The 21577-nt window shown below is 35.7% G+C and overlaps 1 protein-coding gene across 1 annotated transcript in view; it reads right to left on the bottom strand.

Annotated features, from left to right (window-relative positions):
* LOC113233751 (cytochrome P450 9e2-like) overlaps positions 1-9974 on the bottom strand; it is a 100594-nt gene extending 90620 nt beyond the window's left edge. The window contains exons 1-2 of the mRNA XM_026468940.1: positions 9678-9974; positions 8610-8773 (exon numbers count right to left, since the gene is read on the bottom strand). Of these exons, the coding sequence (XP_026324725.1) occupies positions 8610-8773; positions 9678-9886 (373 nt within the window). The 5' untranslated portion in view covers positions 9887-9974. The remainder of the gene's footprint in view (positions 1-8609; positions 8774-9677) is intronic.
* Between the last annotated feature and the right edge of the window lie 11603 nt (positions 9975-21577).

Consider the following 21577-nt stretch of genomic DNA (forward strand, 5'->3'; position numbering starts at 1 on the left):
ACGCGATACATGCAGCCGTAGACGCATACCACACCTAGAGGTGCCGGTGATGATTTTATACCGATTTATCGGATACCGAAGTTATAACAGGTAAATGAACTAATACTAATTGCTATTTCGGTAACTACTTTAGCAAAACATAAAGTTTTTAATGCCTGGGTCTGTCATTTAAAAAAAATAAACAACTTCAAAAATACGTTACGACAATCGTGTGTGTTATTGTTTGGGTTTTCGGTGATTTCGGTGTTTATTTATTGAAAACATACCGTAAGTAGCGTTTTTTAAGTTTACCCTGAATATAAATGTTTATAAGCTATACTTTAAGGAGTAATTTAATGGTAAAGGTTAGAACCACTCAAACGGAATATTATCATATTTACCCAAGTACACCAAAAATTTCATTAGTGCTTTTTAAGTGCAGGATTTGCGGTGTATTACTGCATTTTATTTGAGATGTTTTTGTTGTAGTACGGAGGGTATTTATTTAGCAATGCAGAATAATAATTTTTATTTATAAAAACTTGTATTTAAACTGAATCCTTTTCTAATTTGTGAAACCAAATAGCCGCCATTTTGCGGTAGGATGAGCGCATCGCGTGAGCGGCTAAGATAAGCGTTTTTGATAGATAATTTTTGAACAATTTAAGAACATAGTTTTATCCCTTTTTAAAGTATACTTTGAGTAAAAATTGGTTACCATTTAAATGATTTACTTTTCATTGGGAAATTATATAAAGCACATCCTTCAGTAGTTCTAATAACACTTGTATCATAATAAATAAATATTAGCAGCAGTAGGTCTCCTTGTGAACGAAAGTTCGTCCAAGGACGTTCTGCAGCCAAGTCCAACGGCCTTTCGGTTTTAAAGAGTAAGGGGGTTGGAAACTTATCAACTTTAAGTCTCTACAATGACAGAGCCCCTTAGATTTTTGCAATTGCATTGAGTGGCACTGCATCTGTTATGGGCAAACGCGATATTTACCATCAGGCGCTTACTTGGCATGAAAAACATTGCGTGTTTTCAATGTTCCTTATCGATGACATAACATTATGAAGCATTACAAATTACATCTGTTTATATAATTATGTAAGACAACGACGTTATAAGAGACATACTGCGTGAAGAGCACGTCATGCAAATTCTTAGGTATTTGCTATTCTTAGACATAGGAAATGAAAATTGAAAAAAACGAGCCCTTTACAGGTTCAATGGTCACAGCCACAGCTGACTTAGTCAGCGTAATTTAGGTCCGATAAAATTGTTTCATATCCTTTGCTTAATATTATTATTTTTTATTTTATTTATAGAACAATCATACATAACGATATTTCAGGGAAGAAGGGCGAAAAAGCCAAATTATAATATTTTAATTTTTACCATCATTTATATTTTAATATCTACTTCCACGTGAAAAATTAATTAACGAAAGTAATCCTTATACCGCTGCTATATGGCCGCTTCTTTTTTAGACAGCTGGTAAATATATCAAAATCGTCGTCGTTCGGCTGTTAACCGCTAGAAGGCAGCACATTGATTGAAATTTCAATATAAAATCAAATGTCGTAACTTGCATTATTGATGGTATTGAAGTTTCAATGCTAAATGCCAAAAGGGTAAAGTTTTTAATTCTTTTTAAATATGAAACTACAACCAATAATTGCCAGGATTTCATGGTGTTTCAAGCTATGAATGTGTGAATTTCAGCGACAACGGTTCTGATAGCATTTCCATTGTTTTTCTTTCGTGAGCCCAAGCATGTACGCCCTCAGTTTTGTATGATAAACGCAACCGGGATATTTTGCATTACGCGTAATTTTCTAGGTACTCTAAAGTTTAAAGTTTTTAGTCCCTTGATATTATAAACAAAATCGTATTATAGCGCTAAAATAAAATGATTATTTTCATTATACGTACATATAAGTGATCATAGAAACAATATTCGCCCACATTTTGATGTACTCGGGGCATTAGGAGGTAAATTAAATAAACGCGTATACCTTGTACAAAATCTAACACCGGTGACTATCAGTTTATCAATCCGATTGTGAATAAAAAAATGTTAAACCATAACAGTTAAGATTGTTTTATCGTCAATTGGCATCAAATTAAATCTTCAGCAATTATCATCATGGGAGTCTATATCTAAATTTTACGTATTTATTTTTTGGAGTTTCTATTAAGTCGAATTATCGACTGTATGTTTTTTTGTATGTTACGCGATAACTCCGGTATTTGTGAACCGATTTTGATGATTCTTTATTTGTTGGTGTTTGTCTGGAAAGAGGGTACGTCAATAGTGGTTCCATTTAATTTTGAAGAAAATGTTCCACCTCTAAGAGTGGCTGTTCACGCAAGAAGACTAATTTTTATAAATAGCGCCTAAATTTTATAAGGAGCAATTATTTCAATGGTTGATTTTGCTAAGCTACGATTGAAGGCGTTTTTCTATCTCAATATCTTTAAAACAGTGAGCATCGATTTTGATTCCTGTGTTAAGTCGCATAGTGGCGAACTAGGGGATGCTTGGCGGCAGAAATTCATTGTTAAATACACACACCCTTACATAAAGTAAGGGTATGTGTATTTACTACAACAAGAACTCGAGCTCCGAGCACAAAAGAACTCCTAAAACCAGCTCTGAAGGTTAACTCAATGAAGACTGAAGATTTTTCTTTCGGAACTTAGTCTTGTGACGCAGTGTGACGTCTTGTATATCCAAGAAACACACCGTGGCCAAGAACATCTTAAACCACAAATACCTGGTATGATGTACATTGTAGGTATGTCGGATATTAAATAGAGCTAGATTCAAATTTAACATAAAGCCCGTTGCAATGGGAACAGTCCAAAGTTTCAAGCTTTGTATGCTCTTGACTGTACACAGCAAATGCTGCAATATACTATAAATTATATTCTGGATCCATACCCACAACTAAATGGAGCAAACAGGATGTTCCAGTTTATACTAGTCGTGTTCTTGTATCTATATTGTTTCATCATACAATTTGTTATACTACAGAGATAACAACTTAGTAGACTCGCTGTGTAAAAATAGAACGTAATAAAGTAGAATAAATATTTATTCACTGCACTACACACCAGGAGTTAAATAGTATTAGCAAGAAAATAAATAATCATTTAAATTATTTAAATAAATGTGCACATCGCACTGTTAATTGTATTTGTGTTTGTTTGGTGTTATTTAAATAACTTATTTATTATTCAGATTGATTATTTTTCTGTCTAATTGTTGCTTGTGTCTAATTTTGTTTACTTAGTGCCTAATTGTCTACTATCATTTGATGTGTAGGTTTAGTATTATGCTTTTTAAATTACTTATTATACGACTTAAAAAAAAGTGGAGGTTCTCTATTCGACTGTATGTTTTTTTTTGTATGTATGTTACGCGATAACTCCGGTATTTGTGAACCGATTTTTATGATTATTTTTTTGTTGGAAAGAGGGTACCTCCATAGTGGTCCCATTTCATTTTGAAAAAAATCGTCCAATCTAAGGGTGTAACCTTCATTTTTATAAATAGCGCCTAAATTTTACTTAAGAAGCAATTATTTTAATGGTTGGTTTTGCTATTCTCCAATTCAAGGCGTTTTTCTCTCTCAATATACTTTGAGTAGTGAGAACCGATTTTTATTATCTCCTGTGTCAAGTCCCGTATAGTGGCGTACTAGGGGATATTTCAATAAAACTTGGCAAATTATTGTAATTCCACGTACTTTTGAGGCCGGTTTTTTTAGTACTCTGTACTAACAAAACCGTTAACATGTAGCATATATATCATTATTTTAATTGTGGTGTTCCATATTATGACAGGCCATGACAGAATAACAGCGAGGGCTATGTAATGAGAATAGTCCTCAGAGGCTGAGTCATGGAGCCTTTTGACATGCTTTTATTTGTTTTATTTTTTTGCATGCTTCTTTTTTATTTTTATTTTGATTGAATTTATTTTTATAATTTTTTTGTTGTTTTGTTCGAAATTTATGCATGTCGAATAAAGCATATTTTATTTTATTTTTAATTTAATGTATATTTTTTTATTGTGTAAACGGTATCTCTTAATTGTTTCTTACAATATTCTAACTAAAGATTTTATTGAATGATTGATTATAAATCTTGAATAGCACTGCGGTATGTGCAATGTCAAAGCAAAATGATTTATTCACCGAGACAACACAGTACATTGCCTACAGATAAGTCAAATTACAGAAAATACCGACTTAAATTATACAGGTATATATACTAGTAAAATTTTAACATCATGACTTTTTAAGAAAATGAATATTCATTTAGATATTAATGATAAGCGCAATTTTGAAAGTAAAGTTTTAATGTTTGCTTGAATGTAGCCATTTTCAAGTCAGACACACTAACTAGTAGTTTATTGTACATGTTAATTTTCACATTTAAACCCTGTTTTAACGTTTTTACTAATCTGGTTTTATTTGTCAGTAATTTTTGTCTACTTCTCGTGTTATATGTACGTATGTGTGATATCTTCGCCATATATTTTTTTGTTACATGTATCTCTAATAAGGATCTGTATATGACAATGAAATTATAGTAATTATTCTATATTTAGCAAAGTACTCTTAATACCTGCGATAATTCGTATTGCTGGTTTTTATTTTTAAGCGTATCATATTTTTAAGCGATTTGTAAGATATTTTTATGTATATGTAACCGGCAGAAATATGTTTACACCTTTTTAATAAAATAATACAGGATGGCACATAACGAGTGACGCGTTGGCACGTGATTTGTTACCTCGCCGGCCTCTACAATTTTATCAGCATCGTTTATTTTGAAGCGAACAATTGGCCTGATTGAGAGGTCGTTTGAATATACAAAATTCCTCATATAGATGGTTCTAGCTAAGAAGAAGAAGCTAAGAGTAGATTTCAGATGTAGAAACCATTGGATCAACTACTTTCACGGTTAAAAGTAAAGGCCCATTTAGATGGAGAGAGTTTCTCGCACGCTTCGTGACGAAAACTCGTAGGCGATTATCGTAAGCAATAATCGCCATAAGATTATCGTATCATAATGTTTACATTCAGGCAAGAAATCTCGCCTACGATTATGTCATACGAGATTCGCAAGCAACTTAATCGCCTCCAGGACTGTTTACACAGAGAAATATGTAGTAAGGAGATTCTTGCTTACGAGTTTTCGACTTCTCTAAACACGATCTCGTATGACATTTTTTCAAGTTCATACGATTATCGTATAAATCGGTTCGAATCGTTTTGAGTGCGAGGATCGCCATTCGAGTTCAGTGATTACTGCGGTATTGACTATGGACATAATGAAATGACGCAAAAATCATTCAAATTTGGAACTGCTAATAATATTAAGTTCATTGCATTGTAGAGAAATATACATTTTTTTTTCAAATTTTATAACATTTCTTAATCCAAAATTTTTTTTTCGTTCTTGTTTCATTAATTCTTGTCTTAAAAAAGCAGTGATAATCAAAACACCCTCGCGCACTGCACTCGTGGTAGAAACGGCTGGCACAGAAACTCGAAATACGATTTTTGCTCTCGAGTTCTGTTTACTCGGAGACGTTCAACATGCAAAGGCGAGGCGATTATTGCTCACGTGGAAGGGCGATAATCGCGAATGTTTAGACGAGGAAAGTTTTTTTATATTCTTTCGATAATCGCATCTTCGAGACGAGAAACTCTCTCCATCTAAATGGGCCTTAATGCGTCATTTTGTTTTCGGGTAACGTAATGTAAATTTTGTTATGTATTCATGTTTTTGCTAATAAATCTCCACAAAGCTTTATTGGTTCCAACACCAATGTATGGGAGTGAGTGTTCGATATGGCAGAAGTATGAGAGTAGAGAAGATGCATTTGAAATGAGATCCCTCAATGAAATGTGTAATGTGCGTTTATGTGATGTGAACGATTTACCATTATTGCACTAGCGTCACATTATAATTATACAATAACCATATAACAGTATTTTTTCATGAATCATAATGATTATGTGGATACACGCAGAGATTATTTTAGAGGTAAATAATATTTAAAAACAGCGTAAGTAATATTAAATTCGTAGGACTTTTATTGTATTAAGCATTGACTTACAAATAAATGGACGACGGGTCTAATACAAAAACCACGAAAAAAATGTCCCAAGTCATCCTATTTAAGTTGTATTTAAATTGTAATGTCATCGCAGTACTGTCTATATTTGCTTGCTTCACTGTCAGTCGAACAAACGAAGACTAGAGCGTGAATGACGCTCTGTATACGATTTTAACGCCCTATAAGTTCGGACACTTTTTAGCGCGGACCCGACGTCCATATAATTGTAAGTCAATGGTATTGAGTGACGGACAAGTAATGCACACGTCCAGCCATAAGAGTGGATGTAAGTGCCACTCAGAGCTTTAAAAGAGCTGGGGTAGTATTGACTCTTAATATTGTTGTAAAGCATTCTAAAAGAAAAGTGCCGAAACGCAGTAATGTTAGCATTACTGTGTTCCGGTTTTAAAGGGTAAGGGTGCTGGTGAATCATCAAATCAGATCTTTGCGACTTGAATTACCTAACGTAAAATCGACTAGTCCAAGCTTAGAAATAAACGGAGAAAAGTTAGATCTTGTTCATAAAGTAGTCTTCTTGGAAGTGACCTTAGATAGTAAACTTCAATGGTTTCCACATATATCTTCCCTGGCCAGCAGATTAAGCTCCGCTGCATACGCAGTCCACAGAATACGTGAGCTTACCGATGTTAGTACTACTAGACTAGTTTATTTTAGTTACTTCCATAGTATAATGTCCTACGGGATTCTCATGTGGGGTAAAGTGGCAGATATTCAAACCATATTTGTATTGCAAAAACGAGCGATTCGTCCTGTGTACCGTCTAGGCTCTCGGGTTTCTCTCAGAGAAAAGTTTAAGGAGATTGGTATCATGACTGTGGCATCACAGTACATTTACTCAAATATTTTATATGCCCGTGAAAATATACATAATTTCAATAAGAAAGAAGATATCAGTAATATTAACCTTAGGGCTAAGTCCAAACTCATGGTACCACGATTTCGTTTGACCAAGGTAAACAACTCTTTTATGGGGAACTGGATACGTTTTTACAATAAGATTCCGGAGCATATATTAAGTTTATCATTTCCTAAGTTTAAAAACTACATTAAAAATATTTTGATCCAAAAATCTATTTGAAAATTGAAGACTACGTGTTAGATAAAGATGTATGGAAAGACGACACGGCTCCAGAATCCACACAAATTTGATTCAAAGTGTATTCCATAGCATTTAAGTTTATTTGAAAAGAGCAATCCCTAGAGTTACTTGCTCGTTCTTCTCAGGGAGGTCAGCGTAGTGAACGAGCAGTAGCTTAAATGTGACGTTTTCAAGTGTAAATTTATTTTACCTATGGAATAAATAATCTTTGACTTTGACTTTGACTTTGAAGCTCTGACTGGCAATGGAACTGTTATGGACAGGCGTGCAGCTTATCATCAGGCGCACGACTTATTGTCCCGTCACTTGATATTATAAAAAAAGGTCGAATTCAAATTTTTCTTTGTACATTTCTCTTCAAAAGCATAACGCAATATGAACATTACATATTGCGTTACCTATCACAAGCTAGAAACATGATCTACAGAATTTTGTTTGTCCGAAAACCTTTACATTTTTATTGAATATATTTTGTTTCGTTTGTCCGTAAACACGTTTCGGTTTTTTTCATTACACCATTTAATGTTTCACTATTTTGACATATTGACAAGTTATTCTTTTCCCGATTTTTATTTCCCCAACAAACCGTTTGACCAATGTATCTAATCGAATATTTATTTATTTATTTTGTAAAAAAAGATATCCATGATACATTTTTGTTATATTATTTCTTATTACAGATATTAAAAGTATTAGAAAGTGTCGCACAATACAACTCGTCAAATTAAAGAACCTCGCATCTTTAGAAAATATGGTATAAACGAGATGCAAGTTAATTTGACCGAGTTGTAATCGCTCGTTTCGCTCGTTCCGATCGTGCTTCTTTTTCATATACTAGCCTAACCTAAACCCACAGGAGGGGTCGTACCGCCTCAGTAACGCAAATAAATTCGGCTCTGGCACTCGCCGGCCGCTGCCGCGACACGCTCGAGTCGCGCGCTCGGCTCGTGCGGCTTATTTCACATACTAACCTAACCTAAACCTACAGGAGGGGTTCGTACTGTCTAGGTAATGCAAAGAAATTCGAAGCGCCACTCAGAGCTTTTAATTGCAAATATCTTGGGGACATTGCCACTATGGCCGTCACCTTGAGACTTAAGTTAACAAGTCCCACGTGCACCAACACCCTTAATCTTTGAAACCGGAACGCAGTAATGTGAGCATTACTGCTTGGCGGTAGAAACAGATACGGTGGCAGTACTTCCCTGGACGAACTCTTTCACAAGGAACCCTAGTGCTACGAAACTTTTGTCTCCTACACGAAATGCATGGTTAATAGGACATTTCGTGAGAATAATGTAATATAAAAGCACGTTTATGTCACGAACTCGTCGAATCTGTACTCCATAAAGATCCATTTTAATTTTTACCTCTCATACTAAATACACTGCCCCCGAACAAGGGGTCGACATCCTCGGGGAAGAACTGCTTGTGGTCCACGAAGTGGTCGAAATCCTTCACCGTGATGGTCTTGATCAGCTCTGGGTCGCGCACCAGCAGTATTGGCGTTACGGCCTCGATGTAGCCTACATATCTGAAATACGTTTTATTACAACAACAACAACAACGCATACGCTCTTAGCCTCGTATTCGCAAACTCGTGAGGGAAATAAATGAAGGCCATAGAAATATTTTTCCTGGCCTGAGAATCGAACCCGGGACCTCTACGTGGCAGACTAGCATGGTAACCGTTCAGCCACGGTAGTTTGTTTTATCTCGAAATGTCAAAGTTCGTATTTAGTCTAAAAGTTATTTATCATTATTGACAACTTCCGCGTGCCTGTTCACTATATTCATATTCATATCTTTATTGCTTGTCACATGGTTTCATATAATTGTTATAAAATATAAAACCGTAGTCACACATGTGACACCCTGCGAGGGCGCTGCAACTCAGAAGAGCACTACAAATTATTAATTACAAATATATAAATATCACCACAAATTACTAACAATTTTTCCTATTTTCTTATAACATAATTAAATAACATATTAAGTATTATATATATATATATTATATATTAAGTATTTATTATTTATGACAGGATATATATACATACATATATATATATATATATATATATATATATATATATAATAAAATCGTACTATTTATAATGAAAAATATTTGAAAAATATTTTTATTCAATATTTTCAAACATATAAATTAAAAAAAATTGGACACGAATATACAAAAAAATACAATTAGAAAAGATATTTTAAAAATAAAGTAAAGTAAATTGGAATATTTTTGAGAACTTTAGAAAATAATAATTTGAAAATTATGTTTAGAGATATAAAAATTATAATTTTATTATACATTTTTAAAAATTCGATTATGTGTTACCACCTTTGGTTCTTCTACTTATTTTGGATTCTACTACCCTCAAACACTTGAACGTTTACTTAAGGGAATGTTTTAAATGAATTATACTCACTTCTCATCAGGAAATGCTCTATAAATGGCATCGATGTCTTCGATTATGTGTTTCTTCGTCATTGTACTGTTATAGGCATTGCCGAATATTGGCCAGCATGGCACATATTTTACGTCGTTTCTTTTAAATTTATCCACCGCTAATTTGTGAAGATATATGAAGTATGCGCCAATAAATGTTATTAAGAATATAAATATTTCCGCAATCATTTCGAATGAATTTTAAAAGTATTCTAAAAAAAAAACTAATGTCAAATCGAAAATTATATCCACTTCTGACAATTTATTAACGGAAACATATTTAAACTTTGAAAAACAAAACACTGTCGTTTTAGGGAAATATACGTGTCACTATCGCAATATGCTGGAACAGACTGAAGACTCGTCCCGTACAAGTAGATATATGTCTAAATACGTCAAAGGTACAAATAAAGCGATAAATTTATTCGCAACCGTGATATAGTTAAATATAATGCTTGTCTGTAATAAAATAGCTTTTGCGGTGCACAAAAAAAAATATATTTATTTATGTCAATCATTTACACAAACTTGGCACTCCTATTTCAAAAAGGGTTTGTTTGACTGTTACAGCTATTCTATTCTAATGTTAACATATTTTGTTGTTGCCATATTCTTTATAACATTCAAAATTTAATTGAATGGATGTTTCATTGTAACTGTTGAAAATCTCTCGACAAGTAATAAAAAGCGAAATACGGTGTCACCTTGTAACTTATATTGTAGGACTCTAACCGTAATCAGAAACCACACACAGTAAGACATCTTTGGCAAGATATTTTTCGCAAATTCAACTTTAGAAAGTTAATTATTGAGGTACTCTTCCTTGTAATATACATTCGAAACAATCGTGTATTCGAAAATTATTTGAAATTACATTTATAAGGTACAAGAAACTGTTTAATTAAGTTGAAATTGTTTACAAAGTAGTTTTTTTTATATCGTGGTAAGCTACACGCCTATCTCTATATGTATAATTGTTGCAATATCCGAACATAATACAGTTTGAGTGTTAAGTAAAAGTTTTGTTTAAATATCAGAATTACGTTGCTCTGATTCCAAAGTAAGTAACTAAAGCATTTGTGTTGTAGAAATCGGAAAACAATGACGGTACCGTAAACACCCAGACCGGAGACTATATACAAAGGTTAATTTTCTACATTAACCCGGCCCAGATTCAAACTCGGGACCTCAAAGATGGCGCCATGAAAACCAAGAAAAGTTGTAAAACACGCTGTATCTAGCGTAATTTAAGGTCTCTGTGCATAATAGCTTGTGCACTGTTCCATTGTCTGTAGATTAAGACAAAACATGATCTTGCCTATCGGTCTGTTATCGGTCGTCGCCATCTTGCGCTGTATGCGCAGTGCATAATTTACCTGTTCTTTTTCAACAAAGAGAATGTTCATGATCCATTAGATACTATACAGGAATAGTTATACTAATATATACATTTCATCATATTTTAATTTCGTACAAAAAAAAAACAAAATGATAATGGAAAAGCTTTTTTTTTATATTATCAAGTGACGTAACGAACAAGTCGTGTGCCTAAGTAAGCTACATGCCAGAGTTTAAATCGCAAAGATCTGAGGGGCATTGCCATTGCGCCTGTCACCCCGTGACATAAGTTGGCAGGCCCATGTGCCTGTAATTTTACATTACCCTAAACCGGAACGTAGTAATGCTCACATTACTGCTTGGTGGTAGAAATAAGTAAGGTGGCAGTACTCCCCTGGACGCACCCTTCCACTCGGAGCTCTACTGCTGCTAAAAATAATGGACAGTTGTTCCATGTTGCTTGTAAACTTGTTCTGTGGTGTGTAGAAAATAAAGGTACATTACGGGCCGCCGCCCGCTCTCTATATTATGACGCTAGACATTGGTATGAACCAAAACCAATCGTTGTTTTATTGAGCTATCCCATTACAAAGTAGTGCAGACGTCACGAGGTGGTTAATAAAATTGTTTGCTATACTCATTGACTTACAATTATATGGACGTCGGGTACGCGCTAAAAAGTGTCCGCACTTGTAAGGCGCTAAAATCGTATACAGAGCGCCAAACTCCGCTTTAGTCTTCATTTGTTCGACTGACAGCGCGATACTGCGATGACATTACAATTTAAATTTCGAATAGGTTGACTTGGGACATTTTTTTCGTGGTTTTTGTATTAGACCCGTCGTCCATTCATTTGTAAGTCAATGGATATACTAAGTTATTATTATTCATTTACAGCTTCGTTATGGTCGTAAGTAACAAGCAACAAATGTGAATTAAACACACAAAATGAAAGCGGCCTGTATTTTTAGGTATTGTAATAATTTTTGTAGAAACAAAAAAAAAGCTGCTGACCATTCCCACCATTCGAATAATCTTTGGTGCGCAAAAACATCATTATACAAAAACATCTGTGTTGCTATCACGATAACGTGCATGTGTTACGCATGTTATAATTAATGTGACGGTGGTACTTAATGTGATCGATAGATACTCATCATTGAAATAAATAAGATTACGTTTAAATCGGTTATCAAAATTTTATCAAATTAATCAACAAAGGATAACCCGTAAATAATAATGACTTAGCTGTATAATAATAGTAATAATAACAATAATAATAATATAAATATATATATATATATATTGTTGCATATTGTTTCCGGTTGTTCCGCTCTTGCTAACACTGAGTACTTGCTAACACAGTGTTAGCAGGACTAGTGCAACAGACGTTGCCATATTACAAGTATTCACCGGAGCCAATACTCGAAGATGACCGCACCAAAATCTATCGGGATCGATCTATTATCACGGACAGGACTATTCTTGTGAATAAGCCTGTTATTGTGATATTGGATCGATCGCAGTCGAGGGTATTTCTTGTAGACGTCACCATCCCGCATGACGAGGTTCTCGTGAAAGCTGAAACCGAGAAACGCCGGAAGTATCTCGACACAAAAATTCCAGCACAAATGCAGAAGGCGGTCCTGCTCGATACGGCACGTATTGTTCGCCGATTCTTGGACCTGAGTCCCTGACCCCGGCCGACTGTGCCATTGCCGGGAAATACCGCCTCTCCCATTTAAAAATTCAAAATTAATCTTTTAGGCCTTGGGAGAGGCGAGAGTTTAAAATAAATACAATAATAATAACGCACACACTCAACATAGCCCCTCACTAGGGAAACCCTGTGTCGCGGGTGCCATGGACACACACATAAACAACGACAAATTACACCCAAACTCACGAGAGAAATAAATGTAGGCCATACAAATATTTCTCCCGGCCCGGGAATCGAACCTGAGACCTCTGCGTGGCAGTCCGGCATGGTAACCGTTCGGCCACGGAGGCAGTTATAATATGCATTTACTTTGATAATTATTATAATATTAAATTTTGAACGTAACACAGGGTTCCAAAATCCAGTACCAATATAAAACGGGCTGTCCATTATTACAAACGCATTAATAATTTCAGCCCAAGGTCAAATTTGTATTGTTGTAATAACTATCTGTGTTTGTCATATCGCGGGTGTTGGAAGCTTATTATTATACCAGTAGTTAATGTAATATACGTATATCTTTAATATATTTATATTTAAACATAGATACAGAGTGGTTTACTAAGTAATAGGGAACAAAATTAAAAAAGAAATTGGAATTTTCTACCGTCAGCTTATCTAGTTAAAGGAAGAAAAGAAAGAGGCAGATAACATTCCCTTTTTGAATGGATTGCCATTGCTTATTCTTTGATGGAAGTAGCCATCTTGTCACAAGAGGTGTCCACGAGGCGAATTGAAAGCTCCACAGCGAGGAGTTTTATCTATGATCCTCAGGGACCCAGGGTTTCCTTCGTAACGCACACACACGCACACACTCAACATAGCCCCGCACTAGGGAAACCCTGTGTCGCGGGTGCCATGGGCACATACATAGACAACCACAAATTACACCCAAACTCACGAGAGAAATAATTGTAGGCCATACAACTATTTCTCCCGGCCCGGGAATCGAACCTGGGACCTCTGCGTGGTAATCCGGCACGGTAACCGTTCGGCCACGGAGGCAGTTTCGTGCTGTAGAACTGATTGAGATTTGCAATTTGAAGCCCATTGCGGTTCTCGTCTGCTTTGGCGGCGGTATCTGTGTCTCTCATAGTTACGTGGACATTGGAGGGGACTACGAAGGTCGCATCTTAAGCATGCAACACACAGAGAGCGGGTGCAGGTCGGGCGCGTGTCGGGTCGGGAGTGCAGCGGCTCACGCGCCCTCGATCGGTGCGTGGTAGTCCATATAAATACATAGAATTAGATCCGCCGCCCTCCCGACCCGACACGCACCCGACCCGCACCCTCTGTGTTTCACGCTCTACACTAGCTGTCTGCCCAGTTTTCAGACATCGATTGTCGTCAAGTTTTTTGCTGTCATTAGTTCATAAGCCGAGGGCGTTTTGGCACTGATAAAAGACCGTATGATAATGTTTATGAGTACTGCGTGACGGGATATCCGGCCAGCGCTATGAATTCACGAGAGACCATCACTAACCGTGTACTGGTGAGGGTGGACTGACCTTGCCCCCATTTGGAGGAAGATAAAGGCCCAGGGAATGATAATTGAATGCGCTATAAATTTACGTGTAGTTTCCATTTATTATATAGAATATGACGTCTTTGGACAAAACAAGACAATTTTTTTTAGTTTTTTTCTTTTTCCAGAGAACAACGTTTATTATTATATATTTTATTATAGCATCAAGTGACGGGACGAACATGTTGTCTGGTGGTAAGCTACACGCCTGTCTATAACAGTTGCAGTCCCACAGAGAGCTTTAAATCGCAAAGATCTGACTGGCAATGTTACTGCGCCTGTCACCCTGAGTGAGACATAAGTTAATAAGTCCCATGTGCCTGTAGTTTCACCAGCACCCTTACCCTTCAAAACCGGAATACAGTAATGCTGACATTACTGCTTAGCGGCAGAAATAGGTAAGGTAACAGTACTTCCTAGGATGAAATCTTTTCCAAGGACCTCTACTGCTACTAAAAAAATTAAAAAGCAACATGAACATTGTTATAGTAATTCGTGGATGACATTGTTGATAGTACATAAGACCGTTTGTTACCTAAATAACCTATTCATTTAGATTCCTGTGAGACTGTCTATCTATATGATGATGATGATGGTGATAATGATGACAGTAATATAATAATAATAATTCGTTTACTTGCTCCAAACATGATGTAACACAAGATGTTACAAGAGACAGTGCCAGTACAAACACGTATATTAACTTAATGATTCTTTTTATACTACGTATATCAAAAGAAGAGTACAAATATGAACAAATATTATAGATACAGCGTGTATCTTTAAATGAGGAAACAATCTTTCTCTATAATAAATTGCCCTTGCGAAATCGGAGTTATTGAGTAAACAATCTTGCTCAGCCAATATATTTCGGGAATAATTTTTTGTATAGATGGTAACGTCGATGTTTTGCGTTGTTTATAAGCATTACCTAAATCTTTTACGGAGCTGAGTCATGAACACTGACAATACAGACAGTTCAAAAGTTATAGATCATTTGGAGAGCTATGGAACGGGCAATGTTGGATATCTCTCTCCGAGATCCATTCTGGATCATAGAGACTCGAAGAAGAATAATCTTATCGATAAAGTCAAGAGGTGTTCGCCAGGAGGAGTGAAAATGGTAGGCCATAAGTATATGTCGCAGCCAAGATAAGAAATAGGACAGACAGATGCTCGAGTGGAGACCCAGAGAGAGGCAGCTAATGCGCTGGACTGACGATATTTTCAAAGTAGTATGAGCAAATTGTATGAGAAAGGTTTGGAAGAAAATTGGAAGAGATCTGCACTCAATATTAGGTGAACAGAGGATGAAAAAGAAGAAGAAATATTTTATGGATTTCATGTTCGATATAGGTAATTTGATTTTGAGAATTTGTTTCCGTTTGATATACAAATGTCTTCACGTTATTGTAGTTGCAAAGGAGTAGTGTATGCTATAGAAATTCTCTCATATGTTTTCTCCATGGTATCACACTGAACCTGATCATGCCTACCTTCCTGATTATGTCCATTGGCTGCCGTGAAATGAATTAAAATTGTTGTTGATTGTGGTAGTCAAAAATGTGCAAATACCTGTCTTAAATTGACTTTTCAAATTCCAGAGGAAAGACCTTCCCAGAGTAGTTGCTTAATGATTAATGAATGACACGAAATGCGTTCCGATGGTATTTTTCAAAATAGCAATCGTGAAGCAAACCAACAACAGCTCGTGAACCTTACTGTTGTGTTTGTTCTGTTGCATTGTCTAGGTACACTAAATTATATTGCTGGTCTGCTGATACTCCAAATAGCCATGTGTGCACGTAATCACTTATATTAATTAGTTCGTACAGAGATGCAACAATGAGCTTCAAAACGTTCAATAAGTCACCTTTCGTAAGCGAACAACTCGTAGAGCCCAAATTAATGAGCCCAAACACAGCAAGTTCAACCAGGCAAACAAACAGTTTGACTGTTTATTGATTTAAATCCCATTGAAAACATCGAAATTATAGTGTTTATAATAATCAAGCTACAAGTATTAAAATATTCTTCTACGTTTTTTGTACCGAGTAGTTACTTGTGTTTCTCTCAGAGAAAAGTTTAAGGAGACTAGTGTCTGTTATTGATATGACTGTGTGCATCACTGTACATTAATTGAAATATTTTGTATGTCCGCAAAAATTATACATAATTTTGTGGGAAACTGTATTCGTTTTTACTATAACATTCTGGAGCATATATTAAGATTATAATATTTGAAAAGTCATATTACAAAATTTAAGCATACGTATCGAGTTCTTCGATTTTCGCGATTTTTAAACATAGGAAATTAAACTATTTTTTCGGGTTTAAATCGCGTATATTTGTTTTTTCCAACAAAACAACGCTTCGGGTTCTTTACATGTCCCATGGGCACGGTTGACTCAATGAACGTTGGTTTGTTTGAAAAAACAAATATACGCGATTTAAAACCAGAAAAATAATTTAATTTCCTATGAAGACTACGTGATAGATACAGATGATAGGAAAGACGACATGAGTCTAGGTTCCACACAAATATAATTCAAAGTGTATTCCATGGCATTTAAGTTTATTTGAAAAGAACAATCAGCAAATTCAGCACAGTGAACGAGCAGTAGCTCAAAAAATGATGTTTTCAAGTGTAAACATTTTACACGGAATACATGATTATTTGATTTTGAATTTTTATTGAATTGACATTCAATTAGTTTTTGTGAAATTATTCCATTAGTTTGTTATAATTATTAATACAAAGATCGAACACTCAGAAAAAATTCCTTCGATCCGGCCGGATTCGAACCGACGTCTTCTAGCTTACCGTGCCAGACGCTATACCAACTAAGCCACGGAACGAACCAGCGAACCTCACGAATTTTTCTATGTGCTTGCGTCGTATCTTTGTATTTGGTTTTTTCAACGACTTTTTAGTCGTAGCGCCATCTATGAGAAATCTATGAAAGTTTTATCACCCAGTTAGATAACTTTACAGTTACCAGCCCTGGCGAGAGATGACGCTATTTACTGTATTTTAAATTTTTATTGAATTGACATTCAATTAGTTTGATTTTGATTTGATTTTGTCTTTGACTTCCAAACAATCCTTTCCATTAACTGATCAAAATGTAACACATACGTACATGCATTTCCATAAACTATAATCTGTGTGACTTACAATGCTCTCAAGTTAGGATTAAGTTTAAGTTAATTAGAACCGAGTTTAAGCAACTATAACCCCTTGGCTATGCTTCATTTCAACTAAATGTAATCATGATTGGAATGCAGTTAGTTTGTGCTTTGATCTTTTGTGCTCGGCGTTCAAATTTTTGATGTAGTTGTTAAATACACGCACCCTTACGTACGTTATGTAAGGGTATGTACACTTAACAATGTATTTCTGTCGCTAAGCGTAAGAGTTACCACGCCTTCATGTATATTAATGGCGAATCAGAATTCTATTTATTAGGCAACAACATTTAAGTTCCTCTGAATAATAGACCAAATTCAATCCAGCCTCACCCGCATGCGGCCGGCACTCCGACCGGCGATTGCGTGGTCGCCGAGTAAATGCGCCCTTGCTGTGTTCCGGTTTTGAAGGGTAAAGGTGTTGGTGAAACTACTGGCACATGGAACTTTGTAACTATGTCTGGGGGAGACGGGCACTGTGGCAGTGCCCCTCAAATTGAAAGCTCTGTGCAGCTGTTATGGACAGTCGTGTCGCTTACCACTAGGCGCACGACTTATCCGCTCACGCGATGCGCTCCTCCTACCGCAAAATGGCGGCTATTTGGTGTCGCAAATTAGAAAAGCATTCAGTTTAAATACAAGTTTTTGTGAATAAAAATTATTATTTTGCATTGCTAAAGAAATACCCTCCGTACTACCAACAAAAACATCTCAAATAAAATGCAGTAATACACCGCAAATCCTGCACTTAAAAAGCACTAATGAAATTTTTGGTGTACTTGGATAAATATGATAATATTCCGTTTGAGTGGTTCTAACGTTTACCATGAAATTACTCCTTAAAGTATAGTTTATAAACATTTATATTCAGGGTAAACTTAAAAAACGCTACTTACGGTATGTTTTCAATAAATAAACACCGAAATCACCAGCCCAAACAATAACACACACGATTGTCGTGACGTATTTTTGAAGTTGTTTATTTTTTTTAAATGACAGACCCAGGCATTAAAAACTGTATGGTTTGCTAGAGTAGTTACCGAAATAGCAATTAATATTAGTTCTTTTACCTGTTATAACTTCGATATCCGATAAATTGGTATAAAATCATCACCGGCACCTCTAGGTGTGGTATGCGTCTACGGCTGCATGTATCGCGTGAGCGGTTATTTGTCATGTAACTTGGTATCATATAAAAATACAATACAGAGTACTAAAAAACCGACCTTAAAGGTCATTCATCCAATACTTACCCACCCTTAGAGGTTGAATATTTTCTTCAAATTTAAATGGGAGCACTACTGAGGTATCCTCTTTCCAACATAAAAGTATCATCAAAATCGGTTTCCAAAAAGTTATCGCATAACATACATAAAAAAAAACATATAGTCCTACTACTTTTGAAGTCGGTTAAAAACTCGGATATAATTTTACGTTAATTTCATTTAACATTTTTGCAAAATTTGCATATTCTCTTTATCTTAACCATTTCTTATCAAAATTTTAGAACATCTTTGTCTCTGAATTATCCAGAGATAAATTTTCACATTTACATAATAATTACTTCCTCCCGCAGATCAGCGAACAACAAAAGAGTTCATAAAGAACAGCGAGTATACCGCCATTCAGAGTAAACAAAGATTTTAATCCAGTTATTCAGAAATATTGCTTTCGCAGCGTCACTTTCTTACTGAGTTTCAATTTTGACTCATGAACACCGATTGAGGTACAGTCGACAACCATTTGTTTAGACCCCTGTTACGGGCCGTCGTTAGGGCGCGTTTATTCGACACGATTTTGATCGTGCTCACGCCGCGCGCATCTAAATGTCATGACAAAATATGCTCTATTTATTTAACTTTTACGTTTCAACTTAAGATAGCATTCCGGGCGCGCGGGCGAGTAACTGGACGCTGAGGCATTTTGCGTTTTATTCAGAACAATTGGGCTTGTAAATGCAAAGTGGTAGGAATAACAATATTTTTTATGATTGGTTGCCTGACCACACTTCGTCTTCCCAATCTGTAAACTATATATAGCTTATATAAATAACTTGTGTGACCGCTTCAATTCATAATTAATGGTGCATGTGACGACTAGCGCTTGGCAACGTGAGTGCACCGTGACATTAAACGAATGTGTGCGTGCTTGCACACATACTAACCGCGCTGCTACGTTTGTATGAAGTTAACTTGTCTTACTGTACAATGGTATAAATCAAAACCAAAATTATTTGAAAGGTCAAGCTAGCCAAAAGTGTTTATAGGTCCCAAAGGGATCAATTTTATGTTTGTTCGACTGCTGAATACTTTCAACACCTGTTAAAAACAACCTTATTCAATGGAATGATAGTCCTGGTTAGTTTGATAATTCATATCGTTTAGACACTGGCAATGTTTTATAAATAAAATAATGATAAAAATTGTTTATTGTAACAACACAGAACATGAAACACGCTACAAGTATGAAGTATCGAAGTATCAAACTAAAACCATTACAAAGGCCGTTTCTCAAAACTAAATGTAAGATACATTAGCCAATACAGACAAAATCTTTTATGACACTTGGAACTTTAAAAATTATGTTGGTTGCTGGGTGTAAGAAATATGTATGTATGTTATAATTATTAATACAACGATCGAACACTCAGAAAAAAATCCATTCGAACCGACGTCTTCTAGCTTACCGTGCCAGACGCTATACCTACCATATACGTATGTATATTTATAAATCGTGTTACAGATCATGTAAGAAAAGAGGCTAAACCTCGTTCTTATTCTTTTTAAATTTGGTTCGATTTTCGACTTCTCTCAGGGCGCTTAAATCAGAAAGACCTGTGAGGTCAGTTACTTGATAGCACCAGAGATGAGGTGCTCTGCTGCGAGGTCGTTTTCCCTTAAAATTGTCCACCACATTTTCCTTTCGTAGTTACCATTAATGAATGAATTAACATTAATAAGGTAGCGCTGCATGGTGTGCGCCAGTTTAGGGGTTGATTTCTTTTCAAACTCTGAAATATTCCTTTGTATTGAACCATCCCTTTAAAATCACGCAGAAGAAAACATAAAAAGCTTGAAGGAACACCTTTTGACGCGTTATTTATAAGAACTTACGTTATTTAGTCATGCTGGTTTGCCAGGCCCGGATTATTTCTATGGCCTACATTTATTTATCTCGTGAGTTTGGGTGTCATTTGTGGTGTTCTATGTGTGTTTTCATTGTGTAATTGATACAAAAAATGCACACAAAGCTCCTAAGATGTAACTGGACTCATACCAGAGCGTCTACATTGTCATGCCTCAAGCTCATACTGTTTCGAATTCTGAACTCCGGAAACGAACTAAGGCCCAGGACTCAAAAGATCGGATAACAAACTTGAAATGGAATAAAAGTTTGCAAGACGTGGTTAAGACAGAGTAAAGCGATAATGGTGGCCAGGACATGGTTATAGAAACTTGAGACGTTCTGCGTCCTGTAGCGAGATGGGTGGACATGGCCAAAGTTGCGGACCATAGATAGGTGATATGAGTAAATCATGGTGGATAGCACAAACTACGGGAGGCATGTACGCAGTGGCAGAAATCGGGCGGTACATGATCATGACGAAGATGACAAAAAAACAAAACGAATATTGACATACACAAAACACCCTGATCGTATTTCAGTCCATTCAAGTGTAACCTACAATCTGAAACTTTCATCCCAAAATATATTCAAACAAAGTCTAGACTACGGGTTAATGTAGAAAGCAACAGGAAATAAAGTCCATACCGACTACGGCGTGAAGAAATTTATGGCGGTCGGTCGCAAACGATTTTATTGATAGTCAATTCTTTATAAGTTTTGTAACTGCGAGGAGAATTAAATAATTGCTTTAGTTTTCTCGACGATTCTTAAATTATGAAGTAGCATTTGTGGGATAATTGCCAAGATTAAATGGTATCCATTAAATCTATTATGAAATACGTACCTGTATAGAAGTATGTAAGGGATATAGTTAGCGGATATCTAATAGACAGAGTACATTAATCTTCAAGGTTGCGATGACACAGAGCGGACACCTCGCTCTAAAATCCTGGAATTACTGTAATGTTTCTTTAAAAATATT

The sequence above is a fragment of the Hyposmocoma kahamanoa genome, unplaced genomic scaffold, assembly GCF_003589595.1.
Source record: "Hyposmocoma kahamanoa isolate Upper Pololo Valley unplaced genomic scaffold, ASM358959v1 80, whole genome shotgun sequence".
NCBI lineage: Eukaryota > Metazoa > Arthropoda > Insecta > Lepidoptera > Cosmopterigidae > Hyposmocoma > Hyposmocoma kahamanoa.